The 25722-nt window shown below is 43.7% G+C and overlaps 1 protein-coding gene across 5 annotated transcripts in view; it reads left to right on the top strand.

Moving 5' to 3' along the window:
* Positions 1 to 10414, top strand: part of GALE (UDP-galactose-4-epimerase) — a 136114-nt gene extending 125700 nt beyond the window's left edge. For all 5 annotated transcript variants that reach the window (XM_078680812.1, XM_078680814.1, XM_078680816.1 and 2 more), the window contains 2 exons: positions 4488 to 4602; positions 6910 to 10414. In XM_078680812.1, the coding sequence (XP_078536938.1) occupies positions 4488 to 4602; positions 6910 to 6974 (180 nt within the window). In that variant the 3' untranslated portion in view covers positions 6975 to 10414. The remainder of the gene's footprint in view (positions 1 to 4487; positions 4603 to 6909) is intronic.
* The last annotated feature ends 15308 nt before the right edge of the window (positions 10415 to 25722 follow it).

Raw genomic sequence — 25722 nt, 5'->3', positions numbered from 1 at the left:
CACAGCCTTGCTTTAAAAACATTGGATACTTCCGGTCACATGAGTCGTAACAACCATTACCACTGAAGAAAGACTTTGCCTAACAATGGTAACTATACACAAATGTAACTGGTGATGCTGACATGCCATGAATTATTTAAATATCAAGAATAGTTCGTTTTGTTTTATGGCACAAAATTACATTCCATAATATTCATCAAATCTTCAAAAAATTCATTTGTTGGTGAGAAATGGATACACTATACAAATTCATTTGATTAAATCTATGTAAATGTTAGAATCATAGTGTAAGTGTGTATATATATATATATATTATATTATATATATATATATATATATATATAATATAATATATATATATATATATATGCAAACAATAAGCCCGTACTAAAGAAGTCCCTCCCTACTAAAGGACATTAAAGCTTTTAAAACTGTCACAGAGGCACGGAGCCTACTATAGGTAATTACTTATACTCACCTGATGAACTACGACAACCAGGATGCTAGAGGACATCTATTATCTGGCACGCCCACTAAAGGCGGTTCCATTAAATAAATCAAGGAAACAAACCGGTGTTGTTGTCTGTGCCTTTGTGATTCAACCTCATGACTAAGAGTTGTGGTGCCTCGAAACGCGTCGAGCATGGAAGCAGTCTTGGACTGAAGGAGAGCGAGCTGCATGAGGCAAACACTACCGCAAGGTGAGGACAGCTTTGTGTGCCCACTTGAGCGCAAGGGTGTTTGGTGGAAAACATTGTAATGCGGCTGCCCGAGCCTCGGAAAAAAGAGGAGCACAATTTCCGAAGTTTGGAAAGGCTGTGGAGGGGAATGTTCCCTCTATGTGAAGCAGGCTGTCCTAATGGAAACAATAAGCCCGCACTAAAGAAGTCCCTCCCTACTAAAGGACATTAAAGCTTTTAAAACGGTCACAGAGGCACGGAGCCTACTATATGTAATTACTAATACTCACCTGATGAACTACGACAACTAGGATGCTAGAGGACATCTATTATCCGGCACGCCCACTAAAGGCGGTTCCAATAAATAAATCAAGGAAACAAACAGGTGTTGTTGTCTGTGCCTTTGTGATTCAAGCTCATGACTAAGAGGCGTGGTGCCTCGAAACGCGTCGAGCATGGAAGCAGTCTTGGACTGAAGGAGAGCGAGCTGCATGAGGCAAACACTACTGCAAGGTGAGGACAGCTTCGTGTGCCCACTTGAGCGCAAGGGTGTTTGGTGGAAAAAAAAATATATATATATATATATAATGTATATATTCCATCCAGTTATGCATCATGCCCAAGCCTCTTCCACCGTGAGGTTTGCGGTGAGGTAGCAAGCCCCATACAACCTTCCAAATCTGTAAGTGCGGCAAAATCGTAATACCCTTCAGCCAAAACAAAACCACAGTACCGCTGCTCCAGTATGTTAAGCGTGTTTATTAAAACGCTAGCAACCAAAAATCTCCAACGCGTTTAGGACCAGTCTGCTCAAACTGTGACCAAGGAGCAGAGGGCTCCAAAACATGTTGGGGATTTTTGGGGACCTCAGGGCGGGGCATGGGGGGGGGGGTCTGGAGGGCCCAGCAGTTAAGGGGTTTAGAAATCTGATGGCTCACCCATGTACTAAAGGATCTACACTGGTTCTGCCTGCAAGCCAGGATGATCCTCCAGATTAGTTGCATCACTTACAAGACCATCTACACCAAGACGCCTTTTTACCGAGCTAACAAACAAACAGTATCTGACGGTGAAAGGTCACTGCTAGACGAGCAGCTTCAGCATTACCAGATTAGAGCCAAACACTGGAATAAGGAGAAAACAAGTCTTTTCAGCTAACATCCCCAAGTTCTAAAACAACATGCCTTCCCAAATGAGAACAGAACCGACTCTCCTACAATTCTTGAAGAAACTGAAACTTCACATCTTCTGTGCACACTATTTCAATAGTTCTACCTTTGCCTTCTGCCATTCCCGCCCCTCCACACGAATCCCCACTGGAGCCTTCCCCTGTATAGTGCTCTATTGCTAGCCAGCTAGGTGCCAAAAGTAAGCCTAAAGATAACTAATAAAGAGTCAGACGAACAAATATGTTAAGGCAAAGAATTCCACTCTGCATCCATTGGGTAAACAAATGCTCTGCCACTCTTCCTGGCCTAATAGTTCCTTGAAAACGCGAGGAGCGAAGGAGACTGGGTGCAGTAATTCTAGAAGCAGGTTTGAAAATAGCATGGGCAGAATGTATAGCTTGAAAGTAAAGGGCCACTATCCCACAGAGGCAGTGCTGGTTTTCAACTGTCTCACAGGGAGCAAATGAGGGGAGCACAGTTGGGTTGGGATTTACATTTCTTGTTCGGTCCCAATACCTACAGATCAGCAGCATTTAGGATGATCCTGAGATGGTGAAGCACAAATCGAGGTAATCCAATAATCCAACCTAGGAAGCGCAGGGCACTGAATAAATGTTTTTTCCGATTCAAAAGGAAGAAAGTGTAGGCTCTTCCAGATAGAACAGAGGAGTAGGAAGCTTCTAGCGGTCCGAGAAAATACCTTGTTTGAGTTTCATCACCGTGAGATTGGTAGCTGCGGACCAGAAAGGGGGAGGGCAGTGAGTTCAGCACTGTATCTAAATATACATAGGAGGATACTCTAGTTTCTGTGTACACAACAATGTATAGCGAACACGGTGGATGGACTGTGATCGTTGGGTTGTTCAGGGAACTGGGGGCATGGGTCCAGGATTTTGGGAAAGGACCAAGCCCAACTTTGGTTGGCGATTGCTGGGGTATGTGCAGGTGGTCTCTGTGGAGAGTGGGACCAGCTTGAAGTGTCTTGGGTGTTAATACAAGTTTCATTTTCAGCATGGAAGTGAAGCCTAAGAGCGAGGGTGAGAACCAAATTAGTTGCTGATGATGTTAATCTTGTTGACTATAGATCAAGCGTGCAATGTGCAGTACAAAATATTGCGTACAAGGTTATTGATAATAAGTGTCTGAGTGTTTGATCGGGGAGGGTTGATGATGCTTGAGGTAGGTAGCTTACTGGGGCATCTGTGGAGGGCTATCGGCCTAGTGGATGTGAGGTTTTCTAATATGCCAATATCTGGAATAACAAGATGAGATGTAGGTAATTGGGAGTGGCCTTGGAGGCTGGTAACCCTGGATAGGGATGAGCAGAGGAGGCTTTGTATGGTGGTCGAGAAGTGTGCTGATTGTTAATCCTTAGAAACAGCCAAGAATGTAAGAAGGCGGAGCCATCTGGTTGTTCAGGAATGTCGAGTACTGTTCAGAAGGTACAACTCTCACTGTAATAATCACATGAAATATCAGTGTGGAGAGGATACAATTGAACAATGGTCCAAGGAACGAAAACTCAAATGTTATTGGAAGGTGGAGGGAAGCACATCAGTTGGAAATTGTACAAAGCACAGATGTCTTTCTGGTTGGTGGTATTGCAGTTCAGTTAAAAACAAAAACAAATAAAATTGTACCTATAAATGTGAGGTAATGGGGATTCTGTGAGGGAGGTGTAAAGTCGCCTAAAATCAATATTGAGTAACACAGAGCAGGCATAGAGTCAGCTACCTGCTGAATTGCGCAGCACAATTCAGCAGGCACACATTTGCAGGGTACGGATAACTAATGTAGTAGGTTCTGGAGGTACACAATTGTGCAAAATATCTATGAAAGTAACTTGCAGTTTAGTCTGTACAAATTTCATTGAGCGCCATTTATTCTGTAGTGGAGGGGTGAAACCAAGGTGTGGAAGTAGTCCACGGCCCCAACCATCTACCAGTCATACTAGTGCAGATGCATTGTGACAGTTTGCATATCTTGTTGGGTGCACCGTCTTGTGACGTGGGCTGAGTGCATAGGCTTTGGACAACTGATTTGTTGGGGGTTTTGGGAGCCTCAATGAACTGCAGTTCTGACCACCAGGAGGTGGTGTGGGCTTACCATGCTGGTACGGCCTTTGATGCCGTAGCAAACAGATTTTCGAGGTGTATGTCCACATACTGATCTTCATTAGAAGATTCAATTGTTACACTCCATTTCTCTCATAGGATTTAATTTGCCAGCTGAGCAGCCTATGGCCTTGAATTTAAGAGGGCAGTAGACATCGTAGTGAGGGTAGTAACACTGACAGCAGGCCAATGACCTTCTTTGTCAGAAGTAAACCTTGTGCCGATCCTAATATCTTGTGGTGCTCATTTTCTGATGAATCCCTGAATCCCAATTGAGGGTTATTGTATGCTTGATTATGCTGTTATTTATTTATTTGGTTGGTATGCCCTGGGATCTTCTATTTGTTCAAGCAATTTTTTAGAACACAAAAACACGCCTCTTTAAAGTCTTTTTAATCTCTAATGAATTTACGATCTTTAATCGTTTATAGTTCCGAGTTCCTCTTCATACTGTTTCTAGGTTCTTATCGCAGATAGACATTGTATTTTGAACTCTGTCCTTGTTTGTGCTGCTCTTATTGCAGATCCGGTATAAAATTGCTCCGAGACGTGAAGGAGACATTGCATCCTGCTATGCCGACCCAGCTCTGGCAGCAAATGAACTTGGCTGGAAGGCTGAATTTGGGCTGGACAGAATGTGTAAGTAGGAACTGAGCATCTCTCTGGCCAAGAATCAGTTGCCCATCTCTTCGGGGCTTGGAGTGACTTGTCTCTCAGTTGGGTACAACCAACTGTCTCTTTTCTAACTATGAATCTCCTCTCTTCCAAGCAAGGACTACCAATCTCTTCCAGATATGACTATTGGCTAAACGTCTCTTCTGGGTAAGGAAGGAGTGTATGTCTCATAAGGACCTGGGTATGAATGGATTCTCTCTGCAGTTTAGAAAACAGCTTTGCCTGCATTCAGTCCAAAGCTGGGGGCAATAAACTCTAAATGGGTCGAAGTACAGCAGGGCAAGGCAGCATCACACACATGGAATGAAGGGAGAATACTCAACATATCCAATATACCCAAAGGATGGTAAATGTGCTGCAATACAGTACTAAAGGCAGACTTGGCCCTATGCAAATGCTAGTGAAGTCACTTTTATTTCGGTTCCTAATAGAACCATAACAACTGTGAAGAATAAAAACATTCCACATCTCATAAACACAATAATCAGAGAGAATATACAAATTAGCATTCATCCAACACCAGTTAATTATAATATATTAATAACAAGAAAGTTCATAGGGATTTTAAAAGAAGCGTAACGCTTAAACAATAAAAACAACCCAATATCAATATATATGGTAACAGGTTGCTAATTAACAGTAGCAATCTCTTCAGAATGCAGAGTTTATTTAATCCCCCACAACTGCATTCTTTGATTCTAGATTCAGAACCGGTGCTTGTATTGTAATGTCTGATTCTGGGGCCAGCTATTTCCTCAGATTGTCTTTTGTTCTTAATGGTGAGTCCTCTTCATGATGCATTGTCTGAATCTGGGTAGTTGTAAAAATATTTTATTGCATTAATTATTTGATTACAATAAATAGAAAATAAGCAGGCATAAAAGTAGAATAAAACAATCACGTATTTACCATGCGTAGTATCGTAAAAGAAAAGATATTCATAGGTCGTGATACCTGTGTTTGCATCTATATACAGATCCAATAAAAAACTTCTAGTCGAGTAATATTTTATAAGCATGCTCTAAAAACTACCATTCTTCAGATTGCACTTTCCCCTTTGAGCCTAAAACAATAACTTATAGCCTCTGTAGCTGTTTTTATTTTGGCATTATTAAATATGGGGCGTAAATGTAACCTCCGTGTAGGCAAAAGTCTCAGGCAAATGCATATTAATTGTACGAGAGTTTCCTTGCCGGTTCCACAAAGCCGACCTGGTTAGGCTCTCCATAAGCTCTCCACTCGACTCACTCCCATTATTGCAATTCTGATAAGACTGTCCTTGAGAAAATCTGAAAATAATAAGACCACCCCCCCCAAAAAAAACTCTGTAGCTAGGCAGCAGTGGGCCATCTCTTCGCTTTCACTCTTCCATGGCCTTGTGCGAAATAGTTCCTTTGTTGGAGCCGTTGCATACTCTAACTTTCGCATGCACAGGATCGGGAACAACATCCCTATATATATGAAGCCTGCTCCACTTTAGAAAAGTATACACACCTCTTTAAAGAGCACTACATCAATTCATAACTCATTGACTGCCACTTCCGCTCCCAGAACCTATCTGCCCTTTCAATTGCCCCTTGGCTGTATCTTAGCCTTTGACCTTGTACAGTGTTCCACTACCTTTCTGCTAGGATTGCGCTATACAAATACGACAAATTGTGTTGTGTTGTGTTGGATAGTATATTCATGTATTTAGAGCACATGTATGTAGTTGCACAGGACATGGCAAGCAGCATGACGTGGGGGGACTTTATGAGGTCAATGTAGAATCTTACTGTGAAGCGTTTCTTTGACGGTTGGTGAAGGAGAGTTGAGTGCAGAGCCAAGCGGCCATTGTTGTACCGTGCCATGTTTCTACCAGTGAACACATTACACATACATTTTGTTAGCTCATTACTACAAATACAAACTATCTTACTGGTCTTCTCTTTCAGCACTTGTAGACAAGTGATGACTCAGTGAACCAGTGACTGTATTAGAACATTTCTTTCTTGTAATGTGAAGTAACCACTTCACGGTGTCAGCACTACTGCGTTTAATGTATTCCCCATACCCAGACCCAGAGACAGGATGGATTCACTTCATAGTGTGGGAGGGTGCAAATCTGCTCTCATTTTAGAGTTCTCCATTGCATTTTCCTGGAATTTCCTGGGTAACATTAGTTGTCATACTTTAGTGATCATGGATTTTAAACATTTTCAAAACATAATGGTGCATATTAAATAATTAGTGTAAAAGCCTAAGTAAAAAGGTGCATGTTTTTTGTTTCAGGTGAAGATTTGTGGCGATGGCAGTCCCAGAACCCCACAGGATTCAGCAAAGGGGCAGATGTATAGCATCCAAGACATTCAAGTTCCAAAGTTCCAATTTGTCAGCCTTCCTACGCTTATTTGCAAACTCTCCATTCGCTCACTCTGGAACACTGTGCTCCCTTTTTTCGGAATCCCTGACAGATTCCCAGTCATGGACATTGCTGATTGCGCTACTCTACCTTCGTATGATTGCCCGTTTCTCAGTATGCTGGACTTGTGCAGGGTTGCTGTATTGGAAAAGCAATTGATAATTTCCTCTATTTTCTTTTTTTCAACAAAAAAATAATTACCCTGGACCCCTGCTTTATACATTTCAATGCGTATCAAATTTTAGGAGAATGACAGACTGAATAAGGTCTCGGCCCATTTGTCGAGAGAATGTGGCAGCTATTTGAGAATCATGGTTTGTTGGAATGATTCAAGACTGAATGTCGCTTATGGGGCCCTTTTAGAGGGTTGAAAATCACCACAGGCAGCTCTTCTAGGCCACTCTTATGTGATGCTTTGTAATTAGTGTTTTGTTTTTAAGAAGGCTTGAGGTACGAGCAGTCTTAGGGTTGCTTGTCATTGTTTATTAAATATTGTGGATGTTTCTCTGGATATATGTTGTACATGAGTCTCCCAGGCTCAACTGTTGCAGATTCATGTCTTCGGCATCACGTGTTCCAGGACTAGATTTCAGATGAATGTTTGCTACCTTTTTAACATGTTAAATTATGGCCACGAAAATGGTTGTTTAATGTAGTAGTTGCTCTCTTGAGAGGCAGAGATCAAGATACAGGATAGGGGATAGAGGTTGGGGGTGTCAGACTCCCTTCGTCTTTTTTGTTTTTAAGAAACCATAATTGATTCCAAAACGGGGATACTTTTTATCCAAAATAACAATAACTATTCCACCAGGCTTTTAGTTCCACTTTAACCCCCTTGTTTCTAGCAAAGTATTTCAGTAATCTACCTCATGGTCCTGGGAATTCAGAGCTCCTCTCTTTACAGCCCCCACCTTACACATCTGAACTCCATGGGTCATCGCTGCTTCCCCTGGTTCGCTGAGACCAGCTGATACATTTGTCCATCTTCTTTTCTGTGCAGCCCTTGCAGTCTCCCTCACTTTCATGGGAATGATTGGTTTCTTAGAGTTGCTTTCAAAGATTTGCTTCACTTAGTGAGAGTCCTTGTTTACTCAGCCCAACTCTCACAGATTTACTCACTGTTGCAAGAATAGGTGGATCCTGAGTGCAGCTCACAAATTCTCTTTTTTTACAAGAACTCTGGAGCATATTTACTAGGGGATTGGGCTACCGAAACTTCACTTTTTACGACGTTCCAGTGGTGCATTGCCCTGCACCATAATTACTAAATGGTGTTAAGCCACTTTGCTTGATTGAGCCATTGGAGCTCCTGTTGTATTCGAGAGATTATGAAATGAGCTCGATGCAGTTAGCCTAAATCACCAGCAACCGTATTTAGTTTTGACAACTTTGCCTTATGAACCGCATTCCTTTGGTAACTAAGTCTACACTGTTAGAATATGTTTAAAGTGTACATTCAGGTTAACTATTCATATGTATCAGTTTACGACCTGGTGAAATTATTTATTGTACGTAGTGAGGAGCGAGTCCTGTCTTTACATGTTGGTCTAATGTGTGCATATGGATGAGGAGATAACAAACCCCGGGGGGACATCTTAGTCAACACAATAAAAAGGATATTTAGGTCTATGAAGTATTTATTTTGTTGACCAGTTACCAGTCCAAACCACTCTACTGGCTGCTAACCAGTCCAACTCCCTGTTCACTGGTAGCGCATTAAGCTGACCTTCAATCCGCTTTACTCGCCTCAACAGTACCACTTTCGTTATTGTTCCTTTTGCAGCTCACCAGCCTGCTTGTCCATGCCAGTGCAACACTTTACCACCCCACATCTCCCTCTGCAGGCGTCATCGGTCTGGCTCCGCCGTCCTCGGACAGATCCCTCCATTCAGTCAGCTTAATGATTTTGCTTCTACTGGAATGCGGGCAGGATGCCACTCGGGCTACCCACCACCTCCCAACTCCATGTTCTAGCCCAATAGCGGAGTTTATGCCTCACACCCACATAGCTGGAGCCTTAGACTAGTAAGGTATCTCAAGTTTGCCCCCCCTTAAATATATTTGAAATGGACTTAAATTAATCCGGTGGGGTAATCATGCACCTAAGTAATCCTGCCACAAGGCTTCATTGCTGTCGAAGGTTTTACACTGGGATGTAGTCCCTGATAGCTCAGCTGACTTTGAGAGTTCTATTCAACCCTATGTCCCTGTCATTCCATTGACAACGCTCTCCCTACTAACCTTTCTGCTTACTGTAGGGCTAAGGCAACCCTTCACCCATTACCTTTGAACAGTAGCTTTCTGGCGCTCATACCTCGATCTCCCTTCAAATCAGGTATGTTGGTGCCACCACGTGACTTCACTGCCACCACCTCCCTGTATTCCTGTTTTGCTATTTCTGTTGATAGAGTGCACGTACACCAGAAGGTTTCATGGCACTAACACAAATGTGAGTGAGAGAAGAGATGATGGTCAGTTTAAAGAGCAGGGAATCGATCAATTTAGCCAAAAATAATGACCAAAGTTAGTAGAAACTTCGTGTGCGACTACAGCTGGGCCGCATCTAAATTCAGTTCTGCTGGCAATAAAAAAAATAATACTTTTGCTGCCCACTACCTAACCCCTTTATAGAGGGTCTGTAAACTCCAGAGGGATTGAACATACATGGTGCAGTAACATTGCTGTATCACCTCCATTCGTCTTCCCCATCTCAAAATACTGGACACCAAGGTTTATTCCTATTGGCCATGGTAAAACATCTTTTCCACGTGGTGATTTTTCCTGCATGGCTAGCGAGGGTTTTTGAAACTGGACCCCACCCATTTGTCCTCATAGAGGGCCCATTTAGATCCCATGATGGAGACAAGAATGTTGTACTACCGCTTTTGATGGGTGATGAAGACCTCAGTTTTCAATGCTATCCTGTTGCCTTTTTCTAACAGTAATGACAAAAAAAAATACTCTGTTTCTTTCTGGGCACAATACTCCCTACCCCCAAGGTTCATCCCAGGATGTTTTATCATATTATAATCTATGCAGTAACCCGTTCTTTTGGCGGGTGGGTGATGAGGCTATCTGCAAAGGTTTGTTCCTCTGGTCTCGTCACCGTTGCCTTTAATTCATGCTTTGGTAGATAGAATGATTAAATGGATTTCTTTGTTTTGTATTTGGTGAATGTAATATTTGTAAGTTCTTTCATAATAAATGTACATGTTTACATACTAGGACATTTTTGTAAAACCATCACGTGATGCTAGCAAAGATATCTAGTTTTTCTTCCTTCTGTACACATTTTTATGTAGATGAAATTCCATCTCGAAAGTAAGAATTAACTTAGGGCTTCATTTTTAACAATAAATTATTTTGGCATTTAAATGTTTCTTTTGCTTTTTGTGTTGGGTGCCAACAGTTGGACAATGTGTCACTTTGTGGTTAATGTACGTTTTAGAACATCTTTCATTATTGCATATGTAATGCAAACAAGTGGGTGTCCAAATCAGATTGTATTTCAGGATGGGAACAGATTTTCAACCACTTATGTAAAAAAGAATTCGAGAAGACCAAGTGGCAGTAGTTTTCTGCACAGGGCATTTTTAACCAGTTACTGAATGTTCGAGGCATGTGGGCTGCTGAATTCATATCTTGTGCATAGATCGCCGCCAAGTGTTGGGTCCGGATGATTGCACATTGTTGTCCTGGAAGAGTCTTCGAAGTATCACGAGATAGGTGGCTCCTCCCCCGGACTACAGTGCGCATGGGCATCCTCTCCATCCTCAGATTGTTTTTTTCCGCCATTGGGTTCGGATGTACTTTTCTTTACTCAAGTTCGTAAACTTTTCTAAAAGGCCAAAAGGCCTTCGGGGTCGTCGGTATTGTTATTTCGATCGGTGCCGAGTTCTTGTTCCAGTTCTTTTCGAGCAGGACGTCGAAGAGAGCCGCGTGGCCTTTTTGGCACCAGAGGCCCGATTGTCGATGGAACGGAGCCCGTTCAAACGATGCCCCCTTTGTAACTCTAAATACCCGCACATCGATGTGCACCCAGTGTGCAACAAGTGCTTATCACCAGACCACAATGAGGACAACTGTCTAGCTTGTGCTCGATTCCGGTCAAAGAAGACGCTTAGGCTCCGACGTGCAGCGAGACAGACAATGTCGAAGCCAGCACCCGACCCGGTGAATATCTTCGATGAAGACGACGATGAGGTCGTCGAGACTGAGGATCCAGAACAGACGTCGGATCCAGGATCGGAGCACGACTCCAACTATTATGAAGACGATGAAGAAAACGGCTATGATGAAAACGTCGACGAGGTAAGGGACGACGCATCCCCCATCGGAGCCGTCGATGACGACTCGAGCGATGAACCAGGCCCAGCAGTGGGTACAGGGCCCAAAAAAGACACTGACAGACTCGCAAAGGCTCAGGTCGCGGCATCGCCAAAAGGCCTTAGCCAAGATCATGACAAACATTCTATAGCCCCGCGTCTCGGCCCGGCTAAGAATATATCACACGAGCCATCGGTGGAACTACTGAAAGCGAAACCGAAAGCCATCGAGTCAAAAACGAAACCGAAACTGCTGAAGACAGTCTTCGGATCGAAGAGTTCGAACACATCGGATTCGACGAAGGAATAAAGTGTGGACGACCCTGCGGGGTCAAAACTAAAGGGTGTCAAGCCGAAGATTGGTGCGCTAAAGGCCATCACTAAAGCCAAGCACGTCGAACCGACGTGGTCGACGTCGATGGACAGCGACACAAACAAGGGACTCGAGTCTCGGAAGGTTCTCGATCCGAAGCAACGAGTCGACAGACCACAGCTAGTCAAAGCCCTCGAGCCAAAACCCAAAGGCGCCTCGAAGGACCAAGTCGAATCGAGGCAAAAGAGCGCGCCTCCGATGCAACAAGCACCAAAGTCTACGCAAGGCCAAAAGCATATAGACGAAAGGGTGAAATCGGTCGGACCTATATCGACACCGGCCCCGAAAAAGATCAGTCTGTCTAAAGACGCTATGCCACTGATAAAATTCGGGCTGCCCCCAACTGCACGCCCTAAGGCGCTCGATCCGAAAGCCGGGGTCGAAGCACCCAAGAAAGTGTCAATTTGAAAAAGGAGTCATCCTCTGGAAGAGGACGTTATGTACCAGGAGCCCTCCTATGATGATCAGTCAAAGCTACATATCGACTCCGAATCGGGCAGACTTACTGTTTATCAAAGAAAGATCAGGTCGGAAAATCCTCTGGAATCATATAAAATTCCAATCAAAAAGAAAAAGGATTCTTCTACATCGCCTGTCCTTTTTGTGACTGTGAGGTACCATGGCCAGGACACTTCTGCATACTCACCCACACGCTCTAATGAGGATATGGGGTATGACTATGATGAACAATATTCTTACCCTGCGGACACTGCTCAGGATGACCAGACTCAAGTCTGGACAGACCCTATTGACCCGGGGGAGTCACAAACTATTCCTGATACTCCTTCTTATCCTGTCAAAACTTCGCCAACAGAAGATACAGCTGCGTTTAACGCATTAATAGAAAGGGCAGCACAAAATCATGATGTGGAAATGCATGCTGACCCAATTGAAGAGGACTTCTTGTTTGACACTTTCTCCACTTCTGAGAAATCAGTTAAAACATTGCTAATGTTAAACGGTGTCCTCAAACACGCGAAAGACATTTTCAAGGAAACCACAAGAGCAAGGGTGGTTAACCCCAGAATTGAAAGAAAATACAGACCGGCGCCTGTGGACCCTACATACATAAAGGGACAGCTGCCGTTGGACTCTTTGGTGGTATCAAATGCTCGTAAACGTGCCAACTCACAAACTACTGGTGATGCTCCTCCTCCAGACAAGGAGTCTAAAGTATTAGAAGCTTCTGGGAAAAGGGTAGCTGCTCAAGCGGCTAATATCTGGAGGATTTCCAACACATAGGCCCTATTAGCCAGATACGATAGAGGCGCATTATGACACATTAGAGCAACTGCTACAACATTTGCCTGATGCCTACAAGGAGGGAGCTGAAACACTCATACAAGAAGGGAAACTGATATCCAACGCATCCATTAAATGTGCGCTGGACACAGTAGACACCGCAGCCAGGGCCATCAACACAAGTGTCATGCTCAGAAGGCATGCTTGGTTGCGCATCTCTGGGTTCAAACCTGAGATTCAAACTACATTATTAAATCAGCCTGTGAACCCTGATTTTTTATTTGGTCCTGATGTGGACACAATCTTAGAGAAGATTAAAAAAGACAAAGAGACAGCCAAATCTATGGGTGCCTTGCAGTCACAACAATTCAGAGGAGGCTCCTTTCGTCGCTCCGGTAACAAGAGGAGCTACAAGAGGCCAGGCATCCCAGCAGACTCAATACAATAAAGGGAGCACGCAAACCACCTATAATAAAACAAACAGAGGTGGATACCGTGGCAACAGCAGTAAAGGCAGAGGACGAGGGAATAACAACACCAGATCCTCCGCCAATACTAAACAGTGACGCCTGGTCACTGCCCCCGGACCATGTAACACCGGTCGGGGGCAGATTACAACAGTTCCTGCCAGTCTGGGAAAGCATTACCACAGACAGGTGGGTGAGACAACTTATTCAGTACGGCTATTGTCTAGAGCTAACCTCCACTCCACCCAACATACCCCCAAGACACACTCCTATGTCCGCAGAGCACATAGACTTATTGCAGCAAGAAGTAATCAGCATGCTGCAAAAAGGGGCCATAGAACTCGTCCCTATACAGCAACAGGGTACAGGGGTGTACTCGCTGTACTTCTTAATCCCCAAAAAGGACAGGTCTCTCAGGCCAATACTGGACCTCAGGCCCCTAAACCAATACATCTTGTCAGAAAACTTTCACATGCTCACTTTACAGCAAGTTCTACCATTACTCAGTCAGGGAGACTTCCTCGCAACACTAGACCTAAAGGATGCGTATTTCCACATACCAATACATCCAGCACACAGGAAGTATCTCAGGTTTACCATCCAAAATCAGCACTACCAGTTCAAGGTACTTCCTTTCGGGGTGACAACAGCCCCCAGGGTATTTACCAAGTGCCTAGCGACAGTAGCGGCGCACCTACCGAGACACCATATTCACGTCTACCCCTATCTGGACGACTGGCTCATCCAAGCAAAGTCAGCCCAGCAATGTGCCAGCCACGTGTCCCGCACTATTCACCTCCTACACAGCCTAGGATTCTCATTAAACTACCCAAAGTCTCATCTTCAGCCCGCCCACGTACAACAGTACCTGGGAGCAACAATAGACACTCTGGCGGCAAAGGCGCAGCCAAACTCAGCAAGAATCAACAGCATTCTATTACTGATTCAGAAATTCAGACCCCACCACTTGCTCACAGCAAGGGTGTTTATGCAGTTGATAGGCATGATGGCCTCCTGCATCTTCATAGTCCCTCACGCGAGACTACACATGCGTCCGCTTCAGGAGTGCTTAGCACGGCAGTGGAACCAGGCTCAGGGACAATTGAAGGACCTAGTGTTGGTGACCGGTCGCGCATACAGCTCTCTGCATTGGTGGAACCCACAAAACCTTTGCAGGGGACGACCGTTCCAAGAGCCTGTACCACAAATAGTGCTGACGACGGACGCATCTCTCCTACAATGGGGAGCGCATGTCCTCCATTACACCGTGCAGGGTCTAGGGACGACACAGCAAAAAGGGATGCACATCAACCTGCTGGAACTGATGGCAATCTTTATGGCAATGAAGGCGTTCAAAGTACATTTGTGCAACAAAGTCGTGTTGATCTGGACGGACAACATGACTGCCATGTACTACATACAGAAGCAGGGAGGGACACACTCTCCACAGTTGTCCCATCTAGCGCAAAGCATGTGGAAGTGGGCCATTCAGAGAAACATCTTCTTCATGGCGGAACACCTCCCAGGGAGGGACAACCAGATGGCGGATCTGCTCAGCAGGCACAGCCACCAAATGCACAAGTGGGAGATACATCCCTCAGTGCTGCAACCGTACTTCCAGCAGTGGGGTCACCCAGATATAGACCTGTTCGCCACAAGGGAAAACGCAAAATGCCAAAGCTTCGCCGCCAGGTTTCCACATCCGCAGTCTCAGGGCAATGCGATATGGATGAACTGGTCAGGCAAGTTTGCGTACGCTTTTCCCCCAGCCCCGCTCATACCACTAGTGGCACGCAAACTGCGACAACACTCAATGACACTCATCCTAGTTGCTCCAACGTGGGCGCGGCAACCATGGTACACCCCGTTCCTAGAACTTTCCGTGGTTCCTCATCAAATGCTGCGATTAACACCCAGTCTTTTAACGCAGAGCCATGGCGACATTCAGCACCCAGATCCACAACAGTTGAACCTTGCGATCTGGCTCCTGAAGTCATAGAGTTTGGTTACCTGAACTTGCCTCCTGACTGTATGAATATTATCAAAGAGGCAAGAAGACCTACAACCAGAGCATGCTATGCGGCGAAGTGGAAACGATTTGTCATCTATTGTAACAATAATGACATAAATCCGCTAGATGCATCTACTAAAAACATCATAGGTTACCTGTTACATTTACACAGATGCAATCTGGCTTACATTTCCATACGTATACATTTAGCTGCGGTGGCAGCTTATCTTCAGAACAGGCAGCACCTTTCTCTCTTCAGAGTACCTGCTATCAAAGCTTTCCTAGAGGGATTCAAACAAATCATTCCTCCAAAACACCCACCTTCACCTGTCTGGAACCTAAACGTGGCTCTAACCAGACTAATGGGACCACCTTTTGAACCTCTACACTCGTGTGAGATACAATTCCTAACGTGGAAAGTGGCTTTTCTAGTGGCGATTACATCACTTAGAAGAGTTAGTGAGCTGCAAGCCCTAACTATTCAGGAGCCATTCATACAAATTCACGCAAATAGGGTAGTGCTGCGAACAAACCCTAAATTTATGCCAAAGGTGGTATCCCAGTTTCACATCAATCAAGCTATAGAACTGCCAGTATTCTTCCCAAATCCAGATTCCGTGGCAGAAAGAGCTCTACATACCCTAGACGTTAAAAGAGCTCTCCTGTACTATATAGACAGAACAAAACTTTTCAGAAAAACTAAGCAACTGTTTGTTGCCTTTTCCCCACAGCACAAAGGCAACCCCATTTCCAAATTAGGTATAGCCAGATGAATTGTTAAGTGCATACAAATTTGTTATCAAAAAGCTAAACGCACATTAACAGTTCCCCCAAGAGCGCATTCAACACGCAAGTTAGGGGCATCCATGGCTTTCCTAGGAAACATTCCTCTAGAAGACATATGTAAGGCAGCCACATGGACTACCATACATACATTTACCAAACACTACTGCGTAGATGTACACTCCAAACAGCAAGCAGCTGTAGGGCAGGCTGTACTCCAGACTCTTTTTCAGACTGCTGCAGCTGGCACGGGCAACCGCCGCTAGGGGGAGACTGCTATACATTCTATGCACAAGATATGAATTCAGCAGCCCACATGCCTCGAACGGAATATGCTACTTACCAGTATGCATCTGTTCTTGGCATGTAGGGCTGCTGATATTCATATCGCCCTCCCTCCTCCCCGGTACCTGTCGCAGCTGTAGCACTCAGAATTAATCTCTAGCATGGACATCACTTACTGTATCATACTCCATCCCCGCCACAATGGCGAAAAACAATCTGAGGATGGAGAGGATGCCCATGCGCACTGTAGTCCGGGGGAGGAGCCACCTATCTCGTGATACTTCGAAGACTCTTCCAGGACAACAATTTGCAATCATCCGGACCCAACACTAGGCGGCGATCTATGCACAAGATATGAATATCAGCAGCCCTACATGCCAAGAACAGATGCATACTGGTAAGTAGCATATTCCTTATGGGGCAGTACAGCTATCCAGCCCTGTGAGATTGGGTCAGCTATTTACCTGTAAACTTCATTAATTTTAGTCCAACTCTCCTCCTCATTACATGAGTTTAATCCAACCTCTCAGATACAGAAAACAAAATAGGAATTCTTAAACATAACCCTCCCACTCCCAGCAGTATAGTAAGCATAGTATTCCCCAGCAATTTATGTGATTCTAGGCTCTGTCATAGCCCTGGTTCCAGTTAGGATGGTAGGATTTGTATTGCATGAGACAAGGATGATAGTAATGAAGATTACTAATAACTAATAAGGTCATTATCTCTTTGTCCCTTGTCCCAGTTTTTACTTCAAGATATACCAAAGCAACATCAACAATACTTACACATATATGGTGCAATACCCGCTTTATTTAATTGCTTAATATTGAACCCAATAAACCGAAAATAGACATCAAAATAATGCAAAGCAGTCAAAAAGTCAATCAGATCAGTTAGTTCAGTATTCAATACTCCGGAACCAGTACACTCATCCCTATTAAGAATGCTCTGCAAATAATTATGTCTAATAAGGTGTGCTGAGAGGGCCAAGTTCCTGGACTACAAATCTTGTTAAGGGCACACCCTGTAGTTCAGCCTTGAAACTGTAACTCATCTAGTTGATCATCCTTGAAAATTTCCTGAAACAGATTGTTGCTGATTTGAATATGCAACAAAATAATCACTCTTAATCCACCACCTTTGTCATTTTAGATGCCTTTTTACCGTAAACCAACCAAGCCATATATTCATTGAATCTGTTACGATAAACAGACAATGCATATTTTACATCCAGCAAATACAACTACGTTCCTTGTTCAGAAGGTGAATGAAAGAAAGATGGACAAATGACTTCTTGAACGGAATGACACGTGGAACAAACTTTGGGTACTAAAGAAGGGTGGAGTTTAAGAAAAACTGCATCATCCAGAAATCTGTGGATGGCAAAAAGGAGCAGGCAGTTCCCCTGTTATATACGCTGATATGTCTGCCATCAGAAAAGTCACCTTGAATGACAAAATCTTCACAGTAGCCCAGTGAATGGAAGACGTTCAAAAGGAAAAGATTGGAGAGATTTTAGAATAAGATAAAGATCACAAGGAGGGAGTAACAGAAGATCTTAATAAGAGATCTTAAAATTGAAAAATTCTTGCACTATCTTGTCAGAAGATCATCTGCTCCCTGAAGACATTTGTCAGAATCAAAAATGCTTGGATTGCAAATAATTATGCTTTTGTGTGTGGAAAGAAATAGATTATTGGGAAACCCATCTAGTTGAAACTGAAAAATGCTATGGAACAAGAAACAGGAGGTGCTATGAGAAAAACACCAAGTAATAAACGTTAGGCCAATGTCCCCCATATGATTTGAGTTAATTAAAGATCTCTTTGAAACCTGCATTGCTTAAGTCAAGTGAAGAGGAAGACCTTTCTTCAAAAAACATAGCCATTTCAACTCCTTACTGATAGGGAAAGTTTGATAGGAAGAAACAGGTTGACAGGTTTTAGAGGAGCTGGAGATTAAGGAAGTAACCATGGAGGTTGGACATCCATTGTCTTGAGAAGTAAGAACCATGAGCCTTGGCCAAAAGGGTACCACCACTACTGCTTTTTCCTGAATTTTCAACAGTAATCTCTGTATCAGAGGAAACTGGTGGGTGGCATACAACAACCTCATTGAACATTTCAAAAGGAGATCATCTAGCCCCATGCTCCCTATTCTGGATACTGAAGCAGAATCTTGAAAGAAGAGAGTTGGTTCTGGAGGAAAGGGCTCCATGAAGGAGGTGTCATACCTCCTGCAAATCTTCTGGAATCTTAATTTGGACAAAGCAATGTTCTGAGGAGATGAGAATGCCCTGTTGAGTTTATTAGCCCCTGATTATTCCAAACCATTGATATGGATTGCCATAAGTGATTGTAAATCCTGGTTGCTGTGCGATACCTTCAACCATCTGCCAAACAACTGACAAAGGACCATCTGTCTATTTTATGGCCGGAAGCAAAAGTCCTTATGGCCAGAGGGGCTATGGGGTGGGTGCCTGCATCAAAAGTGGGTTGTGGCTGTTACTCCTGCTACTTCCTGGTGCCAAAGAAGGATGGAGGCCTCTATCCTATTTTAGAACTGTGCCATCTTAAACATTTCCTCCACAAGGATACATTATAGATGCTCACCCTGGCCCAGGTCTTCTCTGCCTCCAACCCTGGAGACTGCATGGTGCTGTTGAACCTGCAGGATGCATATTTCCATATTCCCATCCTGTGGTTCGACCGGCGCTACCTGTGGCTTGTGGTGGGACAGAAGCATTTTCAGTTTGCTGGGCTCCCCTTTGGTCTCATCAGCACCCCTCAGGTGTTCATAAAAGTGATGCAAATGGTGGCAGCACATCTTCAGAGGTCAGGGGTCGCAGTCTTCCCTTACCTCAATGATTGGCTGCTGAATGCGGGCTTGCCAAGGCACTCCTCATCTCCAGACTAAGGCGCACCTCCTCACATGCTTGGGGTTTACGATCAACATGCTGAAGTCACATCAAACTCCTTTGTAGACACTCCCTTTCATCTGAGCCATTCTGGACACATTCAGCTATCCTTTCCATCAAGGAGAGGCTGGTGCAGGTGCTTAAGGACAAAACCACCACATGGTAGTCCAATAAGCAGGGCGGAGTGGGGTTGTGGACCATGTGGCAAAGGCTCTACCCCTTTGGAAATGACTGCCCATGACGAATTTTCCTGGTAGTGAACCACCTGGCAGGATCTTTGAAAGCTTGGGTGGAGGAACTCGGCCATCGATGCCAGTTACACTGGCATGTGGTGCAAGCTCTCTTCCTTGAATGGGGAGAAACTTGGCTCGATCTTTTTCCACTGATCTTGCAAAGTCAGTAATTCTGTGCGTTGGAGTTTCCAAGGCATCTCTTGTTAGAAGACCCGCTCTGCTTACGGTATAATTCTGGACTTGTGTATGCCTTCTGACTGATACCTCTCCTGCCAAGAGTTCTGAAGAAGCTCATGACTGACCGGACCCAAGTCATTCTAGTGGCTCCAGATATGGCATGGGAAGTGTGGTATCCAGAGCTCCTGAGCACAAGTATCTGTCCTCTGATCAGGCTGCCCCTCCAGGAGGATCTGCTGTCAAAGCAAGAGCCTAAGATGTTACACACAGGCCTCCACAGTCTCTCCCCCTTCATAGTTGGAGAGTGAGCACACATGAACACCTTTGATCTTCCTTCAGAGATGGTTGGTCACCTTAGCAGCCAGGCCTCCCTTGACGAAATCTGTATGTGCCTGTCGTCGGGATTAATTTGTGGTTAATTGCAGCACACACCACATTGATTTCCCCCTCCAGGCAAAGTTATCTGATGTTTTGTTATTTTTTCTCTCTCTTGCCCTGCAAGGATTTGCTTTGGGGATGATTAAAGGTTGTTTTACCTCGTTGAGCCTTCTGACAGATGCCAGACCAGCCCTTATTATTTAAATAATTTGTTGTTTTTTTAACCCCTTCCATGCTGCCGTCGGCAATTAGCCGACGGCAGCGCTACCTCGCTGGTGCTGCCGTCGACCAATGGCCGACGCCGCCGCGCCCGTTTTTTAAAATGGCACGCACTGCCGCGAAATCGCGGAAGCAGCCAACGGGTTAAGGACTCCAGCATTTGTTTCTTCTTTCTCTCTTTGTTATGCCTCAGAGGGATCTTAACCTTGTCTGTATATCATTAATGTGCACTTCTCTTTGAACTGCTGCATAGCTGTCCTTTGCTGCTTCTCTCCCTCAAGACAGTGTTCCTCATTGCCAGAACATTAGGATAGAGCATGAGTGAGCTTCAAGCTTTTTGTGTCAACCTGCTATATGCCTCCTTCTTCCCAGACAAACGTGTTCTGCGAACTTGGGCAGCCTTTCCTGTAAAAGTTGTAACGCCATTCCACATCAGTCAAACCATCAATATACTGGTGTTTTATGCTTTGCATCACCCCTCTAAGGAGGAGAGATCCCATTACCTAGCCCTCAATAGAGCGCAGAGCTTTTATATCGACCGTACCAGAGAATACAGAGTGGACAATAAACTTTTTATGGGGTTTGTGGGAGCGAAAAAGGGCAAAGGCGTGCTGAAAAGAGCCATCTCTCAGTGGATCGTGCTCTGTATCAAGTTCTGCTACGCATCGGCCAAGAAGCAGACCTGGAAAAGTGAAGGTCTCATTCCACCAGAGCAAGTCTATAACTACTGCATGGGAACATTTCTGTCCTGGATATTTGTCATGCGTCTATGTGGGTGTCCTTCCATACATTCACGAAGCACTACTGTCTGGACAGCCAGGTTCGCAGAGAGGGGCATTTCACCAGCTAGGTCCACCAGGACTTTCTGGTTTGAGCCAATTCACAGACCCGAATTCAAATAGTTATTGATCTGGTATTTATTTAAAAGGTGAGAAATCTGCTGATAGAACCCTCTGTCAAAAGATCAAGTTACTTAACTTTGGTAATGTTCTTTCTGGTAATGCTTAACCACAGATACCTCACTGACCCTCCTGTCCTTCAGCTCTGTGAACTGGACTTTGCCTATTACAAGTCTGCGAATCTGCACACTGGTTATGCCAATTTGCTGCTGGGGCTCTGTGTCAAGGTGGGCTAACAGGCTCAAAAGTAACTAATGTTAGCATGCGGCAGTGGCATCCAGCACCTATCTTGGCTCCGCACAAGATTTCCAGAATGAAACACCCACATGGCGTTATGCAGAGATGATGCTCAAAAGTTTCCAGATCATGTCTGAAGTCTGGGGAAGTATTCAAAAGGTGAGGAAATAGGCAGTTAGCAGGAGTCTCTACCAGAAAGAATGAAATAACCTGTTTAATAAACAGAATAATAAGAATAATAATAATAAGAAGAAGGGAAATAACCTGTTTAATAAACACTCATGAAGGAAGATCAACTTACTACTTTCCCACACCTGCTCAGAATGCAGGTAGCTGCGTTCTACCAAAGCAGAGCTACAAACAAAAAAAAACACATTTCGGCAACCAGATCACTGATGAGCATGACCAACCATACACTAATCCATATTGAGAGCTAGGAATCCATTCCATAATCTTCCTGTGATTTTTATTTTATTTATTTATTTATTTGCATTTATAATGCGCAGCAGCTACCCAAAAAGGGGTTCCCGGCGCAGTTTGCAGACATGCGGAGAGAGGAATGAGTAGATGTCACTAACTAGATGTTGAATTACCATGTTTTTAAGGCCTTACAAAATTTGATATAATCTGTCTCGTTTCGAAGTGGAAAAGGCAGTGAGTTCCACAGAGAGGGACCAAGGTAGGAAAAAGATCTTCCGCCCATCCGTGAAAGCTTGATTTTAGGACAACAAATTTCTCTAACTTGGAGGAACGAAGAATACAAGAAGGAGAATAGAGGCTGACAAGGGATTGTAAATATTTCGGAGCCCGACCAGCTTTTATTTTGTGCATAAAGCATAGTGTTCCTGTGATTTTTATTTTATTTATTCATTTATTTGCATTTATAATGTGCAGCAGCTACCCAAAAAGGGGTTCCCGGCGCAGTTTGCAGACATGCGGAGAGAGGAATGAGTAGATGTCACTAACTAGATGTTGAATAACCATGTTTTTAAGGCTTTACGAAATGTGATATAATCTGTCTCGTTTCGAAGTGGAAAAGGCAGTGAGTTCCACAGAGAGGGACCAAGGTAGGAAAAAGATCTTCCGCCCATGCAGGAAAGCTTGATTTTAGGGACAACAAATTTCTCTAACTTGGAGGAACGAAGAATACGAGAAGGAGAATAGAGGCTGAAAGGGATTGTAAATATTTCGGAGCCCGACCAGCTTTTATTTTGTGCATAAAGCAGAGTGTTTTAAATTTAACTCGGTTTTCAATCTTGAGCCAGTGTAAATCGCGAAGATATTTGGAAGTTGAAGTGGCTGCCAGGTAACTATGTAAGATCCCTAGAACCGAGTTTTGTACCACCTGCAGTTTACGTGTTGTGGCTTTATTTGAACCCAAATAAAGCACGTTCCCATAGTCAAGCCTAGAGGTAATCAAGGCATTGATTACGGTTTTCTTAGTGGGGTCAGGCAACATCCAACAGATCTTTTTTAGCCATTTAAGAATGACGAAACACGTGGCAGAGGTTTTTACTCCTTGCAGGTGCATATTGCGGGATTCATCAATGATAATACCCAGGTTACGTGCCTGGGAGGAAGGTAAAGGGAGAGAGCCCATTTCGCATGCCCAATGCTGGGGACCCCATAGATTTTTATTTTTCCCAAATATAACCACTTTGGTTTTTCCACCATTTAATTTAAGAAAGTTTTTCTGCATCCGTGATGCTATATTAATTAAACCAGCTTTAATTGGAGAGGAAGCATTTGTATTCTCAGAAGAAAGAGAAAAGATACGTTGGGAATCGTCAGCATAGGAATACATCGACAATCCTGAATTTTCAACCACTTTGGCTAACGGACTCATATAAAGATTAAACAATAGGGGACTGAGTACGGATCTCTGTGGTACTCCATTGGCAAAAACATGCGTATCAGAGCAAGCTGTTGGAGAGAAAACTTGAAATGTGCGTTTAGTCAAAAACGAAATAAGTCAGTTTAGAGCTGAGCCACGGATGCCCAGGGAGTTTAGAGTGTTTATTAATACAGTGTGGGATACCGTATCAAAGGCGGCACTTAAATCCAGCAGGATAAGTGCCACTGTATCTCCATTGTCCAATTGGCAGCGTATGTTTTCAGTAACTCCTAACAAGGTGGTTTCCGTAGAGAAACCCGCTGTGAAGCCTGATTGACTGGGAGGTAGTAGATTTTGAGTGGTTACAAATTGGGCTAGATTCAAATGAACATGTTTTTCTAAAATGTTTGAGAATACTGGTAGTAAGGAGATGGGCCGATAGTTTGAAGGTTGATCAGGATCGGCACCAGCTTTTTTTCAAGAGTGGATTTATCATTGCATGCTTCCAATCAGATGGAACAATTTCTTCCTGTAAAGAAGTGTTAATGAGATCAGTGATAACATCCAGTGACTGAGAGTCAAGCTGCTTGAGTACCGAGATAGGCAAAGGATCTTTAGGGGATCCAGATTTAATTTTGTTAAGGAGATTTATTAAGGTGTCTGAGTTCAATCTAGGCCAACTATCAATAAAACTCTTGGAGGTCTCAGTAAGCTCAGTACCATTAAGGCATTTATTATTGGCAATAAGAGAATTCGAGGATTCGATAGAAACAGGGAGATCTTTTTCTTGAGCCAAAATAATATCTTGATAGATTTTATCTACCTTATGTGTAAAGAAAGTAGCCAATGTTTCGCATTGCTGCTCATTTAGGTCCGGTGGCATGGCTGTCGTTTTGGAGCCCGCAAGTTCCTTCACCATCTTAAATAGTGCTTTGGAACAATTTAGCGCATCCAAGATAGTGGAGGACACATAATCAGCTCAAGCCTTTCTACAAAGGGTATGGTAATTTTTTTGCTTGATTTTGTAAGCATTTTTAGCTTCAGATGTATAGTTTTTTCTCCATCTTCACTCTGATGCTTTACATTCTGATTTTTGTTTTTTCAATGGTTCTGTGAACCAGGGAGCTGGGGGTCGATGACTATTAACTTTTTTGTTAGTAAGTGGTAGACAAGTATCTATTGCAGTAAGGAGCCATTTTTGTACCGAAGTGGATAGTGAGTGAACTGATTTTTTTGAGCAAGGAAGGTGAGTATTTAAAAAAATTGTTCAAGGTATTAATATCAAGTTTTTTCCAGTTTCTAAATTGCGCAGCTTGATCAAAAGGGGATTTAACCTCATATGTTGCAACTTGGAGGGCAAATCCAATCAAATAATGATCAGACCAGCATATTGGCAGCGCAGGTGAGCATGTAATTTCATCAAGATTGGAAAAAATGGGATCAAGTAAATGACCCGCTTCATGTGTATATCCAGAGTTAAGCAAATTTACATTTAAAGCAGCAAAATCAGAAATAAACTCAGATTGTTTTACAAGCTAGGTGCATATTTAAATCCCCTAGGAGGGAGAAATTTGCTGCTTTCATGATCAAGGGGCTAATGAGTATAGGAAAAACAGATGCCCAAGATGAAACAGGGCCAGGGGGGCGGCAAACAAGTACTCCAGAAAACGTAACATTAGGAGTAAGAAACAATTTAAACGTTGCTGCTTCACAGTTGGAGAGTGGCAGGTGAGTGAAATCGCACTTATAATCTTTTTTTAAAATGATGGTGATACCACCTCCTATTTTATTTGTGCGATCGATCCTTTCTATTGCGTAGTTGTCAGGAACAGCAACCGCAATGTCAGGACCTGAGCTCTTATGGAGCCAGGTTTCAGTGAGAAAAATTGCGTTGGGTTTGTTATTGATTAATATGATGAAAACGTCAAATGCATGCTTGGGTAAAGACCTGCAATTTAAACTGAGAAAGGAGAAAGTTTTATTCTGTACATTATTTGGCTGAGAATTAAAGCTTTTTGGGGCATATTACCAACAACTAGCGATAATTATCGCTATGTTGGTTTAGCGGCGATATTTTCATCGCCGAGCTGCGGCGATTTTTATCGCTTAGGAACCTTGCTATTATCAAGGTATATCTCCTAAGCGATAAAAATCGGCCGAAATGCATGAATATCGCTGAAAAGTCAGCGATATTCATGCATTACCGAGCTAATGCTCTTAGCCATGTTATCCACCTACCATTGGATAACATGGCTAGAAACTGCTATGGGGCAGGTGTTAGCTTTTGGAGATATTCGCGC

The sequence above is a fragment of the Lissotriton helveticus genome, chromosome 3_1, assembly GCF_964261635.1.
Source record: "Lissotriton helveticus chromosome 3_1, aLisHel1.1, whole genome shotgun sequence".
Taxonomy (NCBI): Eukaryota; Metazoa; Chordata; class Amphibia; order Caudata; family Salamandridae; genus Lissotriton; species Lissotriton helveticus.
This window is presented reverse-complemented; position numbering and strand designations above follow the sequence as displayed.